The sequence below is a fragment of the Chroicocephalus ridibundus genome, chromosome 1 (assembly GCF_963924245.1).
Source record: "Chroicocephalus ridibundus chromosome 1, bChrRid1.1, whole genome shotgun sequence".
Taxonomy (NCBI): domain Eukaryota; kingdom Metazoa; phylum Chordata; class Aves; order Charadriiformes; family Laridae; genus Chroicocephalus; species Chroicocephalus ridibundus.
In genome coordinates this window covers 193,449,636-193,465,934 of record NC_086284.1, presented here as the reverse complement: position 1 = coordinate 193,465,934, position 16,299 = coordinate 193,449,636, and the positions used below count along the sequence as shown (strand labels likewise).

Sequence of the window (16,299 nt, the reverse complement as noted above, 5' to 3'; positions counted from 1 at the left end):
ACTCAAACATACAGACTTTGTGCTGCAGTACAAAACCAAGGATCAAAAGCATTAAGCCAGGAAAAGCCATACTGCTGATCATTATGTTTTAACCTTCATCTGCCTGACCCTGCAGCTTCTGGGAATTTTTCATAGGTGAGCAGAAGAAATCATACAAATGGAGTCTTACAGAAACTGATCCTTTAAAATATTCCTAAGCAAATGTCTCACCTGGCACCTCTGAAAGACAGCAGTGAACTAGAGTATATTCAGGCTAATCAAGTCCATGCACCTCTAGAGTGAGCTGACCCAGGAAAAGACTTGCGTGAATTTTTATGTGCTCAATAACAAGGCACAAGCCATTTGATTGTTAGCACTTAAAGAAGAACCAGTTTAAGAATCCACCTACATGAGGTATTTAGATCAGCCATCTATGAACCATTTTATTGAATCTAAGCTAGTGCCTACCCGTATAGAATTCTGGCAGAATTTATTAATTATTTCTAGCAAAAAGCAATACAAAGTAGACCTCTAGTTCTCAATAAATGATCATCGCTACTTACTTTTTAAGAAACCATAACCCAGCAAGAGATGCAGCTACCTGTCACCAAAGAAAACAGAGTTATTTTTTTTGTTTTACCACATTATGTACTTTTTTTTACTTATCTTCTTTCACTTTTATAATTGTTTGCAAAGACAGCATTACAAATGGATGGAAGTCAAACTTTCCTGAAGCAAAAACCTTGTCATATCTGCTTCTCTTTCCACAGAAACCATTTAGTGCATCCCACCAGGAAAGCTACATTTAGACTTGTATTACAATCAGGCTCTAAAGTGCCTAAATATTCTTTTATTGGTTTTTACCATACTATTAACAAAGGCTTGCTAATGCATTCCGAATGACAAGGAACATTCATTGTATGCTTTAACATATTTTAGTTTTTAAAGATTAATATTTCTTGAGGGCCCTAAATGAGTAAGTCTCTCAATATCTTCAATGGCAGCTATTCAAATATGAATGTCAAACCTTTAACATTGTTATTTTTGCATTGTTGTTCTTGCTAGCTGATATCTACATTTGATACATCTATTTGTCTGATATTGCTCAGCTGCTAGTTTTACATAATCCTCCACATAATCTATTTCGATACTTTTAAAATGTGGAATTAAACCCATTTTGTTGTGAGATGCTTCAGTGCTCAACAGAACCTTCCTCAATTACACAGTTTCTTGTCTGTCCGTTGAGACACTGGACATCTTCATCTAATCCACCACATTTCAATCTGCCCTATTTCTGCCTATGATCTTTCTTCCAAGGGTCCAAACATAGTTTCTAACATCCTCTTCCCGTACATTTTTATGGCACTGGTACAGGAATGTATTATGATAATACCTCGGTAAATAATTAATGTCTTCTCCTTGGAAACCACTAACTTTTGCAGGTCTTACAGTAAATAACTCAAGCTTGACCATGATAAATTTATGCATTTGTAAGGATCAGGCTTCCTTCACAATAATGTTTTTACATCTCCCAGCAGAATTTTGTTCTGATCATGACTCCTCACAACAGAGGACCTTTTTTTTTTTTTTAACTGGGAAGATGAAAGTAGACAATACTGTGACAGAATAACCTCACAAAGTCTTTCTACATGTTTACATTCATAACTGCTCTTTTTCCAGTTCAGCAGCCCTAGTCTCCGGGTGTTACAGCTAGGAAACACAGGTTTGAGCCACTTAAGTGAGACACACACACACACACACATACACACATACACACACACACACTGCACTTCTAGGAAAAATGTACAAATGCTGTCCTATTTATGGTGACATGTGTGGACTCACCTTGGAACCTACAATACAAAACAATCCATTCCAAATCTAAAAGAACATCTCTAGCATTTGCATGATAGTCTCATCCAGCTCTGAAGGGTGTCAAAGCTCCACTTTCTGCTTACTTGTCACTCAGTCACTCACTCTCTCAGTTCAGCACTTGGATGTTCATCACTAGCCTCTCTTTGTTGTCTAAGGTCAGAAGGGTAGAAAGTGGTAGCACAGGCCACATAACCACTTGGCATAGCATTTCATCTCATGCACAGAGATTTGCTAAAGGTTATAGTCTGCACTGACTGAGTATCTTCACAATAAGCAAAAAATTTGTAATCAAGATTAGAAATGCATGCTGAATATATGGGAATAAATCTGATACACCTCAAAGTTTTCCTTTTCCCCTACAACTCGCATTCAGCTTTGCTGTTGTAGGTTTACATAGCCATTTTCCACTACCATGACAATACAACTTACATGATAAGAACAGCTACACATCTAACTACTGTCATGCTTTTGGAGGTGGTTTAAAAATTTGGAATCTCAAACTAGATCTAAGCTCCAGGCTTTATTCCTGGTCCAAAAGAACTATTTTAAATTACCTGCAACATAACATTAGTGTAAATTCAGGATGCCATCAATCATATCCTTCTACAGGTTTGATGATACCATAAGTTTGAATGCCACCACAGAACTGCTAAAAACATTTCACTGACACAATGAGCCAGAAACCAGTCCTATATTCCTAGTGGATTCTTCTCTTCTTTCAGTTCATGTTGAAAAAAGCCAAGAGAAACTGGTACCACATTTTATAAGTTGATATATCAACACAGTCTCTTTAATCTCCGTCTTCTCTCTGAAACATGTTCCTTCCCTCAGAAAAACACCTGATTTAGGAAATTAATTGTAAAAGAGGACACTATGAGATCCTGTATATATGCTAAAAGTCTTTCCTAAATGATGAGACAAGACAAAAAGCAGACAATTTCCATTACAAGAAAAATAGTCAGACTTGCATGATCAGTCAGATGTTCTTCAGCACTTTTTCTGACTGTTTTACACTGTACTTTAAAAAGTCTTCACTGCATCCTGCAGGATCACCTCATCCATCTTTAAATGCCGTCACAGGCATTCAGCTCTCTGCCTTACTGCTGTTCTTTTACTAGGAGCAAAGCTACTAACTCATTTTTGAAAGCAATTCTCCAGAATTTATGGAAGTGCTCATCAAAAAAAATCTAGTAATTATTGTTGTTAACCCCCCAAAGCTCTACAAAGATATTTTTTAATGGAAAATAGAAGATTATTCACCTGTGAACAAGAGACTTGCATAGGTCGACAATTCTTACTTATGGTACCACAGAGCAGAAAATAACCAAGATAATTTTAGAAGGTGGGTCTTCTGCTGTCATGCACTAATCACTAACTTTGGTGAGAAATGCTCATCTAAACAGTAGAAAAGTCATTGCAATATCATTGCCAATAAGCAATACATACATGACTCATGTATACATGAGTCTTGATGCTTTATTCGTTTATTCTTTTATCACAAACAATGTTTTGAACGAACATCATTTGTAGTATCATGACATCAAGCACAGATTTTCTTACCTCTAGTAAGAAGACAGTCACACAAAAAATTAGAACAAAAACCAAGCTTTTGTGGATGGTAACGTATCTGAAATAGGTATTCCATGTGGTAACAGTGCCCATGCTTTCAGCATCATCAGTAAAGCATTCCTGTCAAAGAATCGATAAAACCATAGTCGAAATGATGATATCTATGTATGAAAATTTCTGACACATAAATGTTGTCATTCTTTCTGATAACTCACTCCAAAAAATTGATTTGCAGCATTCAAATTGGCTAACAATGGCTGGAAAGGAAGGTACTGAGTAGTTGAGTCATCTTTGATACAACAACACAGTTTAGAGATGATTTGAAATTTTCAGACAACACTGAAAGAAACAACCAAGATTTGTCCAGCACTACTAGAAGCCCAGAAATGGTTAATCAATAGCTATTTTCTTTCAATGGAGATTATTATTATGCTGTTAGAATAAATTTGTAAATACTCGGGGGGGGGGAGTCTGCCAAGATCAATAAAGGAAATGAAAAAATGGGCAGTGCTTCAGCAAATTGTGAGTCTAAATGTTTCTTGTAGACTTCTTCCCACCTAGGAAACTACTCTAGAAAATTCTCCTGTCCTGTGAAAATCATCTGTCGGTTTTGAAAATGAAAGGAGTTCATCATGACCAGTCGATAGTTATTAGAAAAAATGAATTTTGCTCCAGTTCCTGGTATAAAACTCAACCTCAGTTGCATAATTCCCAGTATGTCCATAAAAACAGAGTAAAATCCATCTTACTCCTCTGTTCATATTTGTATCAGAACATAAGAGCTAAGCAGTCTGACAAATTTGTCAGATTTGATCAAATTCCAGTTTTAAAAACTGTGCTAGTACTTCAAATGTATTTTATGTTTTCCATGAGCTTTAACATTTCAAATGTCAATTTTACATAAATGTTTTAAAGCAATGTTTTTCTCATGTTATGGTTTCAAATTTAATTTTAGCGTAAGTAATCATAAATGTAGATTAAAGTGCAGGAAATTAAAATCTTGTGTTGAAATCCTCTACAGATAGCATTCAAAAACTATAAAAAAACAGGCAAAATAAATTTTTGAGGATTTCAATGATTTCAAGATGATATTTGAGTTAAAGAAAATTCACAGATATTCCAAAAAAAGATATTCCACAGAGAATGACTGCATTAGGAATGACATAGGCAGGTAGAAAAATATATAAGGAGTAAATTGCACTAACCTAGCACCATATCAAAAAACCAAGATGATTGTAAATCAACACACACCTTCAAATCCTCTTCATTGATTTCATCACTTATGTCCAGAACACTGTCTCGAGACAAGCGCCTGGTGTAGATATCGATCTCAGAAGACAGGTTTGTCTGAGGCACCATCGACATTTTACGAAATGTTGTACTTCCCTTTTTGGGAAAGTTTGGTCCGTAGTTCACAGAGGTCCCCGTCATTAGATTTAACACAGATTGCCTCCTCCGACCTTGCAGCATATGGTCAGAGTTTAGCATGTTACTCCGAAGCAGTCCGACTTCTCCTTGCTCCAAGTCAGGTACCAGTGAGAGCCTCCTTTCTGGTGGGTCGTTGTGGCCATCGTCTATCCCATTGACCTGCATCCCATTCCTCTGCACTACCGAGAACTTCCTACTTGCATTAAGGGGGTTAATAATTATGGAGTTCTTCCTTTTGTCATTAAGATCCGATGTTTGTTTAAAAGATTGCTTCTTCATTTCATTTCGTGATCCCATGCCTTCTCCTTCAATGGAAAATCGTCGGAGAGTCTCGGTTATAATTGAATTTCTTCTCTCTGCACTGAACTGATCAAAAGAATCAAATCCCATCAGCTCTGAGCTGAAGTCTGGCCGTTGACCCTGAAGTTCAGAAAATGTTCCATAGAAATAGCAGCTCCCCTCATGTAAAATTAATATTTTGTCAGCAATCTTTAAATGTTCCAGTTTTGAAGTAACCAAGATCCTAGTTTTATTTGCCATCAACTTGCACACACAGCTATAAAAGATGAAAAGTGTTAAAAATAGGGTTTTTTTCTTCATGACTAAATGTTGCTTTTATCCCATTCACTTTCAATCTATTTGCTTTTACCTGCCCTGCCTCCCCCCACCACCCCCCCCAAGTATGAGCAGTCTTGGGTGCTTCCTCAAACTATAAAGAAGTTGGTAAGGCTGAGACGTGTAAAGGGTACTTTATTGCATGAACCAAAAAAAAGGTGAAAATTTAATCATTTCCAGGTCAATCCAAAAAGCACAGTCCAACATGAAAATGAAATATTTCTTTTCATTTTAGGATTACTTAGATCTTTTGCTACCAAACTTAAAAGTATTAGCTTGATTTCAAAACTTCAAACTTATAGTCACTGAAAATTTCACGGGTGGCAGTGTGTGTCCTTAGTGTTTCGAGCTACACCACCAGGACAAGCCAAAAGTCTCTGTCTTTGGCCAATCTGATGCCAATCTCTTGGTCACTGGGCACTTTCAGGTGACCAGTCTTTCAGTGATTAGAAAAACAAGACAAATATATTTATATATATTCAAATATATTTTTATATATTCAGTGATTAGAAAAACAAGATAAATGTAAACTTTTGTAAAAATTTATACTTACAAAGCAGGTAAGTGTTTTAAAATTAAAGCCTTTCTGGTACACAGACACACCAGATATAAAGCCATGCACTCTGGGAGTAATAGACTGTAGCAGGCTCAACATGTTGAGATGAAAGAGGGAGCAGTAACGCTCACACCTGGCCCAGGCTTGCTCCCAGCACAGTACACTGTCCTACAGCTAACACAAAATACTCAGTCACAAGAATCCCTAAAAATAAACATCCCCAAAAGGTATAATTGTTATTACGTCAGTATTTTGTACTGCTATTAAATTTTTGTTCTTGGTTTTACTTGTGCTGCTTGGTGGGATTCTTAAATACAATCTATCAAAACATACAGTACCTTTCAAATATCTCTTTTTCTGTGAAAATGTCTAAATGTCCAAAAGGAGAATCCAGGAGATACAAATCAGCATCTTTGTACACTGCTCTGAACAGAGAAAATGGAAATTACGTTAACTTTTACAAGTTTTACATAAATATAATTTTAAAAGAATGCCTTTACAGTTTTGTCTCAAAAACTTGTAACTGATAGACTTTTTTACAGCATCAATACGGAGCTGGAGTTCAACGTTAAATGTGCTTATAGGACACTTTCCAATAAAGCCCTTCCTTTCTGCAGACCTCATTAGAAACTAACTCAGTTTTCCATTAATTTCTATGACCATTTAAATGGGAATTCAGTACCTACTGTAACATCTACTGGTGCCTGAGCAAATATATGTAAATAAGTGTGTGAAAAGACTTAGAACTCAGCACTTAGTTTTAAAAGTACTTGGAAATAACTGGTGAGCAAAGACAAGTGTACTAGTGAGCCATGATCTTGCAAACATTATCTGAAATGGGACTGTACAATATTTCAAGCTCAGGACATCAAAAACTATTTGTAGCATTAGGACCTTAAGCTGTACGTGCCTGGACATGGCTCACTGAGACCTAAACCTGTGGTTAAGAGGTTTTTTTCTTTAAAATCAAGTTCAACAGAAATTCAAAAAAGGCCCCTTGCCTTCCTCTGTGAGTATGAAAATCATGATGTGATATGAATCAGGGTATAACTAGCAAAGAAAATTTGGACAGCTGCATTTCGGTGCTTTTGAAAGTACTCTAAAAATGAGTTTTAAAATCATTATGTTAAACAATGTGAAAATATTTAACCACCAGGAGAAAAAGCCTTCAATAATGGTGTGTTATGTTAATAACCAAGCAACTTCATTGAAAAATCCTCTGTCACGATGGGTTCCACTGACCATACATTATGATGTAGTGGCTGCACAACAACAAAAAGTTCATACTGTTCTTGGCGCTTTCATCAGAACTAAGTTTGCAGTTTTTTTCCTGGAATAATTGTAGCACTCAAATTATTGTTATAATTTGTATGTTGGACTTAGCAGCTATACATGACTGGCTTTAGGGTACCAGGCCAGTGAGCTAGCTCAAACCCAGTGCACGCGCTGTTTTTTTTCCCTTGGTCCTTTCTTTCTGCTGGCTGTAGCTGCAGGCACTGACAGGGCTCTGCAAGAAAGATGGACTCAGGCAATCTCCATCTGCTTCTCATGACGGCTGGTTGACAGCACTTCAGCAGGCATTCTCATTTCACATGGCTTTGCACAGACACATGGATGCCACCAGCCCAAGAAAATAACGTCTAGCTTATTGCCAGTGCCAATAGGTACAACACAGGGCTGTAATCCTAAATTTTCTCCTACAGCTTTCTTAGAGCTTCATCTGCAACCCACGCCCCAACACCTGCACACCCTGCAGTACGCTGAGCTTAGACTGCAGCCCAAACAAAATGTAAAGCAGATACAGCCACTGGCTTTGGGACTTTTAATTGTTTTTAAAACAATAATTATATAGCTGAAAATAAATATATCAGTTCTGTGACCCACCAGTAAATGAGCTGTGACCATCTGGAACGTGACAGACGTGATTATTCATAGAATATGGGAAACACTTCACGTAAATGTTGCATTTTAAATGAAAATCTAAGTGGGTTCTGTTGGTTTGGGTTTTTTTGCTCTGAAAGCTTTGTCTGCTCCTCCCCTCCTCTCTTATCTTACTGCATAAAACAGAACCATCCATATGCCTCTTCCTTCTCACAAATCTGCTAGAAAGATCCACACTGAAAGCCTCGCTATCCTAATGAACCCACCTTTTAGCCTCACACATACATGCACATCTTTCATGGGATGCCAATGTGGATCACCATAATGTGATTTTCCTTCTAGCCAGCATTTCTGAGCATGGGAACCAGCACAATTTGCACTTGGCACAGAAATAAATGGGGCCTTTTACACATCAGAGCTATCATTACTGGATTTGTGATGATAGCTAAGTGATTCCGCCGAAACACATAGCTAATTTATAAGACAAACACCTCTGTTATTGTTCTGTAGACCTTCAAAATTACTTACTAACGTTGGAAGGTCAAACAGACAAGGCCAGACCATTATTCATAGGTACTGACTAGCCATTGCTTTCCACTTTTTTTTTTTACCACAGAAGGACCAAAACTATTAGCAACACTTTGATGCATGGCATTTTTTTCATTTTTGTTACCTGCAGACAGGGAGTATGTCATTAATCAATATATAAACTGCTTTGTAGAAGTGTCATAGCAGCAAAAGATCCTGGAATATTTCTTATTTGTATCTTTGTATGGGTTTCTTCAGCACTTAGAAAGCTACACTTAAAGGTCTGAATCTCCAAATGGCATCATATATCAGGGAGGGAAAGATTCATCTGCAGCCAAGCCATAGCATGTGTCTGACGTTAAACTTTTAAAATTCAATAAATAAATATGCAGGTGTATCACAAACACAATTGCATAGCAAAAATTAGATTTCAGATAGTAAAAATTAAGTTCCTGATATACCTGGAGGACATTTATTTAGCAGGAGTTGGTCCACATGTCTTTAAGTGCTTAGTTGTAATACTTTCCTTACACATGAAACAGTACACTACTTAGAGAGCAAAATACTCACCTTGCTAGTGAGATTCGTGCTCGCTGGCCTCCACTCAGAATGATTCCACCTTCACCCAGCACTGTATAATCTTTGTCTGGGAACTTGGAAATGTCCTGTTAACAAATATTTTAAGAATCAGACATGTATTTTTCATATCCAAGAAACTCAAGCTACAGACTGGATGGAAGCACAGTGTACAACAGCGTACAGACAGGTTAGACAGAAATTGTAAAAAAGTCCCAGAGAGGTTTATTGCTTTCATTTGTTTATGCAATCAGAAATGGTGATAAAAGAAAACATATCGTTCACAGAGAGCAAACATGAGCTGCAAGATCTCAAAAACAAATATTCTTCTTAACTGCTAGATCTCCATAAAAGCAAGGAATGTACCTTCATACAATATCAATCAAAGACGTTAACTGTTCGAGTTTTCTGTCAAATAACAATGATAAATGCACTTGCCGCTGAAGTTAGCAAGAAGTAAACCCAGAGATCTGAGCTCTTCAAAACCCAGAGAATTTATACCTCAGGCAGGTTCATTAAGAAAGACTTGCACAAAATTCCTAGCCAGGAATGCCAGGAATGCTCAAGGTTTGCAAAAGGTTTGGGAGCCAAGTTCCGCTGCTTGGGCTGTAAATTACTTACAACTCATGGCGATGCTAAAAATGAATCGTTAGCCCGTGATAAAAACACAAAATACCATCTCACTCTCATGTGAGACAGAGAAAGGAGAAAAGGACATCCTCGTGCCCCATTGTCAGAAGGGTCAGAAATTTTCTTGAGAGGAATATTTAGCAGTGAAAATGAGGATCCATGCAAACCACAGCAATTCTTGGAAGTGGAGACATGGAGAATGGCTCATGTGCCTGAAGGCTGTCTACTTTTTCTACTTTTACAGTTGCTTTAACAAAAAATACTAATTCTCCCTTCAAGCTGTACCTGGCCTACATCTTTAAACCAATCCAATGACACCACTATCACTGTGGTGGTGGTAGTTTCAGGGGACTTTTCCCAGAAACACAGGCTGGATCACCCCTCTGTGCCCCAGGGTGCCCAGGTTTCCAGCAGGTACGACTCCAGGGCAGTTTGCCATGGGACAACCTGGACACCCCAAGTGCCCCAGAAGCCCCTAGTGCTCGGCAGCACTGGACTGATGCTCTCGCTGCCTATGCACGTGCTTCTGCTCCCAAGGCAGGGGCTCCTGCGCTTCCAGGGCAATACAACCTCAGATTCTAAATTGAGCTGCTCTCTAGAAGTTCTCATTTCATACCAAGTCAGATATAACCCAACTTTGATCACCCCTGCAGTGATTTTGACAGCTAATCACTCTCTGTTGGGCAGCCTTTTGGCAGTCCAAGCCTCTGAGGTTTTGCAGCATAAATAAATAAATAAATATCCTTCCAGAGAAATGTTTCCTTCTTCCTCCCCTGTAAATTGCCCTGACCTCAGGAACAGAGTGAACAATGCCGTTCAGCCCTGGATCAGTGACAGATGAAAGGTCCAGCCACTCAAGGACTAGAAATGGACTGCCTGGTCTGTCAGGAAATGGGAGATTCTCCCAACTCTTTAATTTGATAATAGCATTTACTTCCTGATTTAGAGGATTATGACCTTACAATCAAGATGCTTTTATGTATGGAAAAGCTATTGCAGGTGATTTTTAAATTCTTCTCATGTTAACTAGTTATTTCCCTCTTGCAAAAGGAGAACCACTAAAGCAAATTTCCTGGTATTTATGTAGCAGCTCAGGTATTTGCAGAGAGAGAGATGTGAAAAATAGTGCCAGCAATATATTTAAATGAAGATTTTCTGAACGTGACAAAATCATCTTCCTATAGGTCATGAAGTGTTTAGAGAGACCACGTGAAATTCTGGCATAAAAGCTTTCTGGCATTTATTTGAGATGACCTGCTCAGATCACTTGTGGTTTCACTATGCATATGGAAGTCATGTTATTCATCTGCAACTTTGACATTTACCCAGTATCTTCACCTGAACGCTGGGATTTGTGTGGTTAAGTATCCAGATGTCCAAGCTCATTTCAACTGTTTCCCATTTCTACCAGTACTTCTGCCTGTAATGGTGCTGGTTCCCTTGCAGTCTCCTGATTCTACTTCTTCCAAAAGAGTGCAGGTGAAGAACTGGACCCAGTGTGTCTTCCTCTGCAAACAGGGTAAAATCCTAGCCCTACTGAAATTAATTCCAGGGCTCCCATTGTTTTAAATGGTGGTGGGATTTCATCAGATATATTTCTTTGCAGGTGTGTCAACATGGAAATTTAATCAGACTTTTAATGAGTTCCCCTTCTGCTCTCTTCTACCCTTCACCTCAGGATAATATATGGCATGGAACAGACAAAGAACTTTTCAGGCTGTAATTATAATAATTAAAAAATGTTTAGTAATTTCTTTCAAAGGCGTAAACAGAGTGATGAAGTCCAATAGACACACAATGCTATTTGTTGGAACATGCATTACCTATTGTAAAAAAGTACACAGGGCTGGTCCAAATACATCCTTGCTGTCATTTTATGCAGGAAGTGAAATCAAGCCAGGGACAAACCTAATATGATGATGCAAAATGGTGCAAAACCCAGTATATTAATGAAGTAGCCACTGGATTTTCTTTTACATATCTATTTCTAACTGCTTAAATTGAGAAACCTATTGGTAACTATTCAGAGAAGAAACCCCCTACAGTTACCAGAAACATTAATTACTTTCATGGGTGCTTCTAATATCAGGAGCTAACAAATTTCAAGTTGGACACCCAAGAAAACGGCACCCCCTTTAATATCTGTTTGCATTTTTAACAGTGTAAATGTCATATTCGTCTATCTCAGCAGCGAAGGGATGATCCTCATAGAATAGAATAGAATCATAGAATCTAGTTTTCATAATACCTTTGGGCTTGGTATGGAAGAATATAGCTGAGATAGTTTAAGTTAATAGCTCTTTGCAGGGTGAATAAGAACTATGGTCTCCTTTAAAAAAAAAGAAACTTCAGAATGGACTTCACACTCCAAGTCTTTTCTGTATATATCCAAGTCTACTCAAATTACTCAAGCAGTACCAATGCTAGAGCATATGTATTTTACTTATGGGGCCCCTCTTTCTTCTTTAAATATGTCCTTAATGACGTGGTTTTCGATCTTCCCTCTTCTGCCTCCTCTCCAAAAAGATAAAACAGTCATGAAACTGATGGAACAGAGCAGTGGTTTTTACTCTCTCCATTTCATCTTTGCTAACCCTTTCCCCTATTTCACTTGCTTTTTTTCTACAGCCTCAGTTTCGTTATTAGCTCAGTCCCCTTCATTGCCATTAACACTCTCCATGTTTATTTTCACAGTTCCCAGAAAATCCCCCCATTCACATTGCTACCTCCTTCCCAACTGCCAAAGTAGCCACTTTTTCGCTGCCGCCTTCTCTCTGTGTTTTAGAGAAGCTGCTGCTGAATACAATTTGCAATTCCCTTTCTGTAGTATGGACTGTTTCCAATAAATTAGAAGAAAAATACTGAAGCCCTTATTGTATAAAATGCCAAGTAAAGCTGAATATAAGTTAAGCAGAAGCAGCACCAAGGGTTTCACACAGGAGCTGCAATACTGTTCCACCCTATTTGATATTTTTTCTCTTTAGTTACACGAGGAAAATTTCCTGTTACCTGCTTTCTCACTAACATGATTATTTCTGTACTTCCAAGGAATCATATTCAATTGTAATATACCAATGAAGTAGAAATGGAACTGAAACAAACCTCCAGATCTGAATTCAGTGATTGCTAAAAATCTTTAGATAATTAATTTGAAATGTCATTTTGCAGAAAGCATAACTTTCAATTTGTCCTTAACTTTCGGAAAAGAAATTCTCTTGTAAGAGATATGAAGTAAACTGCAAAATTTGACATTTTCAAGTTTTGAAATGAAGTCTTGTGTTTCAGACTCATAACTACTAATGAACATTTCTGTTAATTTTTAAAAGATTAAGAACTTTCAGCAATTTTTTATATCTTGGCTTTTGGGTAACCAGTTTGAACATACTCATTTTCCTGGGCCATAAGCCAGAACACAAGATCTCTTTAAAGTATTTCAAATCAGAAATCACTTTTTAAAAATTTATTTTATTTTGGTAACTCTCCTCTCTCTGCCTATGGCTCCTGATGCCAAAGCTTTGGTTAGATTCCAGCTGAGCCATTTATGAAGGGTTCACAATTCAAAAAAGCATAAGCTTTGTTTTTGCGAGGGTTTGTGACCTTGACAGAGTGTCAGGCTTACACAAAACTCACAGAAATGCTGGCAAAACTCGCTTTCTCTATGGTGAAACATTCCCATGGAACAGATTTTTGAAACATGAAGTAGTTGGTATGCTGCGTGTGGGTAGGTTAAATGCAGGGTAAGGGAATTAAATATGATTCCAGAAGTGACACAGAAGATAGGACAACATCCAAGGTAATCAGTCCAGAGTCTGTACCTAAGACAGGGAAAGGGGTGGGGAGAGCTCTCTTGACTGAAACAGGTTTTTAACTAAACGATATCAACACCGAACGTTACAGAGGGGCTCTGTTAAACATATTTACTTGATCGCTGATAAACTTTTTGAAGTCAGTGCATTTGGGAGCTTGAGCCTATTTTTTTTCTCTAAACAAGATCCTCCCCTGCTATAAAGAAACTGTGCCAGTCTATTTACTTCCAGTTCCCCCAGGGACCTCACCGTGTCAGCAGCTTCACAGCTGACCTGCCCATGATTTTGGGCCACAGACAAGAATTTCAGTTAGTGGAGTCTGCACATGCCGGTGGATCATACCAGCGCAAGGTGGAAAAAGTATAAAGGTAGCCAGCTTTGGGGCCCACGTGTCTGAGATGTAATGGTTGTAGTGGGAGATTTGACATATTATGTGCACTTTCTGCCTGAAAGAGCCATTTATGCTATTTTAGCTGTTTACATTAGGATGAGATGAACTTCACCTTGATGTGCCTGTTGCTCTCCCCTGCTATGAAGACAGGCTAAGTAACTTGCTCTCATGTAGTTTAACTGTAGACACATACCTGATTAGGTAACCAAGCTACCTCTTAATATTCTCTTGTAGAGAATTGCCTACTACAAAGCACTCCATTCCAGACTTGAATCCTTATTGTTCCTCTTTTCCACACACTTCGTAATCTGCTAATATCCCTTGTGAAAAACAGGCACAAAAACAGGGCACAAAGTATTCCACTCACTGACATCATAACCTCTCAACTCCTACTGATTAATTATCTGCCAAAAAAACACCCAAATCAACCAACCAACCAAAACCAAACAACCCAAAACCAGCACAGATAAAGGGCTGGAGCAGGACAGTGGGATGCAAGGATATGTGTTTCTGTTTCAGGGCATCCTTGACATTGCAGCGCACTCATCACCCAGGGACAGATGCCATCCTTTCCCAGGAGGCATCAAACATGCAGGAACACAAACCAGGGCTTGGCACATTGACTGTGTCTTTCTCTAGTTATTCTCTCCATAATCTAAATTCTTAGATGAAAATGAATCTCTTGCACTCCCTGTAAAACCAGCTCAAAAAACCACAGGATCTCACCACAGATTTCTTTAGTACTATTATATGATTTGATTTTGCATGGAAACACTTCCTCTATTTGCATGCCATGTTAAACATTACACTCATGAGCAGCTGGTGGCTCTCAAATCAGAGCATGTGTTTACTTTAAGAATGGTAATCTCTTAAAGGTAGTTTGCCATTATGTGTTTATGGCCTCTTAGGTAACTATTGAAGGATCAAATGAACTAACTAGGTGGAAAAATAACTATTTTACCTTGCAAAAAGGTAAAAACAGAAGTCATGGAAGCATGGTTTCAAAACTAATGAATTACCACACCCCTTCAAATGGGATACAATGCTTGTTTATTTTTTAACAAGAATAACTATAACGGGCTTGCTTCTGCAGTCTTGACTGGAGGAACGCATTCTCTTAGGATGATTTTGTTCAATGTTAACAGCAGTTAGACATGAAGATTCCTGTTTCAACTGTCCAAAGGTTCCACCTTTTTAACTTAGCAAGTGCTAAAACCAAACAAAAATCCCACACCCCGTGTATAGGCTATTGATACTGATTTTTCAACCTAAAAATCTGAAAATCAAGGCGCATTCCTTCCCCATTTTTCATTACATCAGTAATAAGGATTTTGCAAACCCAATTGGCTACTCCTACAAATTCCCATTTATATTCATTTTATTCCTGACATGATATTAATACAACTCTTCAATCTCCAGGGAAGTTACACTTGTGGAATTACTTCAAATTTAGTAGCAAGTTTCCATAGACATATGAACTCATCCAGTTCACATCTCTCAGTGGCTTTTTCTATAGAGCAATGAGAATAAAAATCAATTAATTATGTAGGATGTTTTCTCAGTGTTAAATTTGTTCATACTTGGTTCTTAATTTGAAGCGCTAGGCAAAAGTTCACCTTCTTTTGCTAATTGATTTTTACCATGACTGTGATGAAAAGCACTTGATAAAAAGGGTAAAACAATAAAAAAGGTAGCATAAGTCAAGGCAGCACCAATTCACCTTATCTCACTTTTTGAGCAGCTTTAAGCTTGCCTATGGGGTCTGTCTTTAGGAAATGAGTTCAGAATCTGTACCAATTACATCTTGGCTTCTCTGTATTATAGTACGCCAAGATTTTAAAGGGTTTTTAAGATTTTAAAGCTAATAGATTTTTGATAACACCTGCACACTCAAACCCATTCAAACAATTTATTTCAAAAAAGCTTCTGAATAAAAGACAAACAGTAAGGACTACTGATCTGTGCTGGATGGTTTGACCTAGAAGTTGAAAGCCTTCACTCCCACATTTGCAAACTGGGACCTTCATTTTAGAAGATGTGTTAAATTAGGTACTCACCCTGCTTGCTTGCTGAAATATTTGCTATTTCTCAACGAAAGGAAAAAAGAGGAAGAAGGCAATGGAGAAGGAACAAGCAGCCCTCCTCCTATGCCTTTTTGTAAAATTTATTTTACTGTGATGTTTCAAAGAATGTCTCATGTAATTGAAATGTATTGGCATTCCCTTGAGTTCAGCATCACACAAAAATAAGGGCAACGTCTATGCACCACTTACTTACATTTCACTGCAGCCATATTTAGTTTGTGCTGAGCTTTCATAAATAAGTCTTGCTAGTAAGGCTGTTTCTATAGGATATCAAGAATGCTAAAGTAGCTCTTAATTACAGTCCCTTCATCTCATCTCCAAAGCAGTCTTTCTGTTGTTCTATCACCTTCCACTTTTCTCCTCTTAACCTGTGCCCATTTC

The 16,299-nt window shown here is 37.9% G+C and overlaps 1 protein-coding gene across 1 annotated transcript in view; it reads right to left on the bottom strand.

The window, feature by feature from the left end:
- Window positions 1-16,299, bottom strand: part of CFTR (CF transmembrane conductance regulator) — a 93,958-nt gene that overhangs the window by 37,984 nt on the left and 39,675 nt on the right. Inside the window, exons 12-16 of the mRNA XM_063323241.1 lie at window positions 9,002-9,096; window positions 6,361-6,447; window positions 4,675-5,407; window positions 3,415-3,543; window positions 543-580 (exon numbers count right to left, since the gene is read on the bottom strand). Coding sequence (XP_063179311.1) covers window positions 543-580; window positions 3,415-3,543; window positions 4,675-5,407; window positions 6,361-6,447; window positions 9,002-9,096 — 1,082 coding nt within the window. The remainder of the gene's footprint in view (window positions 1-542; window positions 581-3,414; window positions 3,544-4,674; window positions 5,408-6,360; window positions 6,448-9,001; window positions 9,097-16,299) is intronic.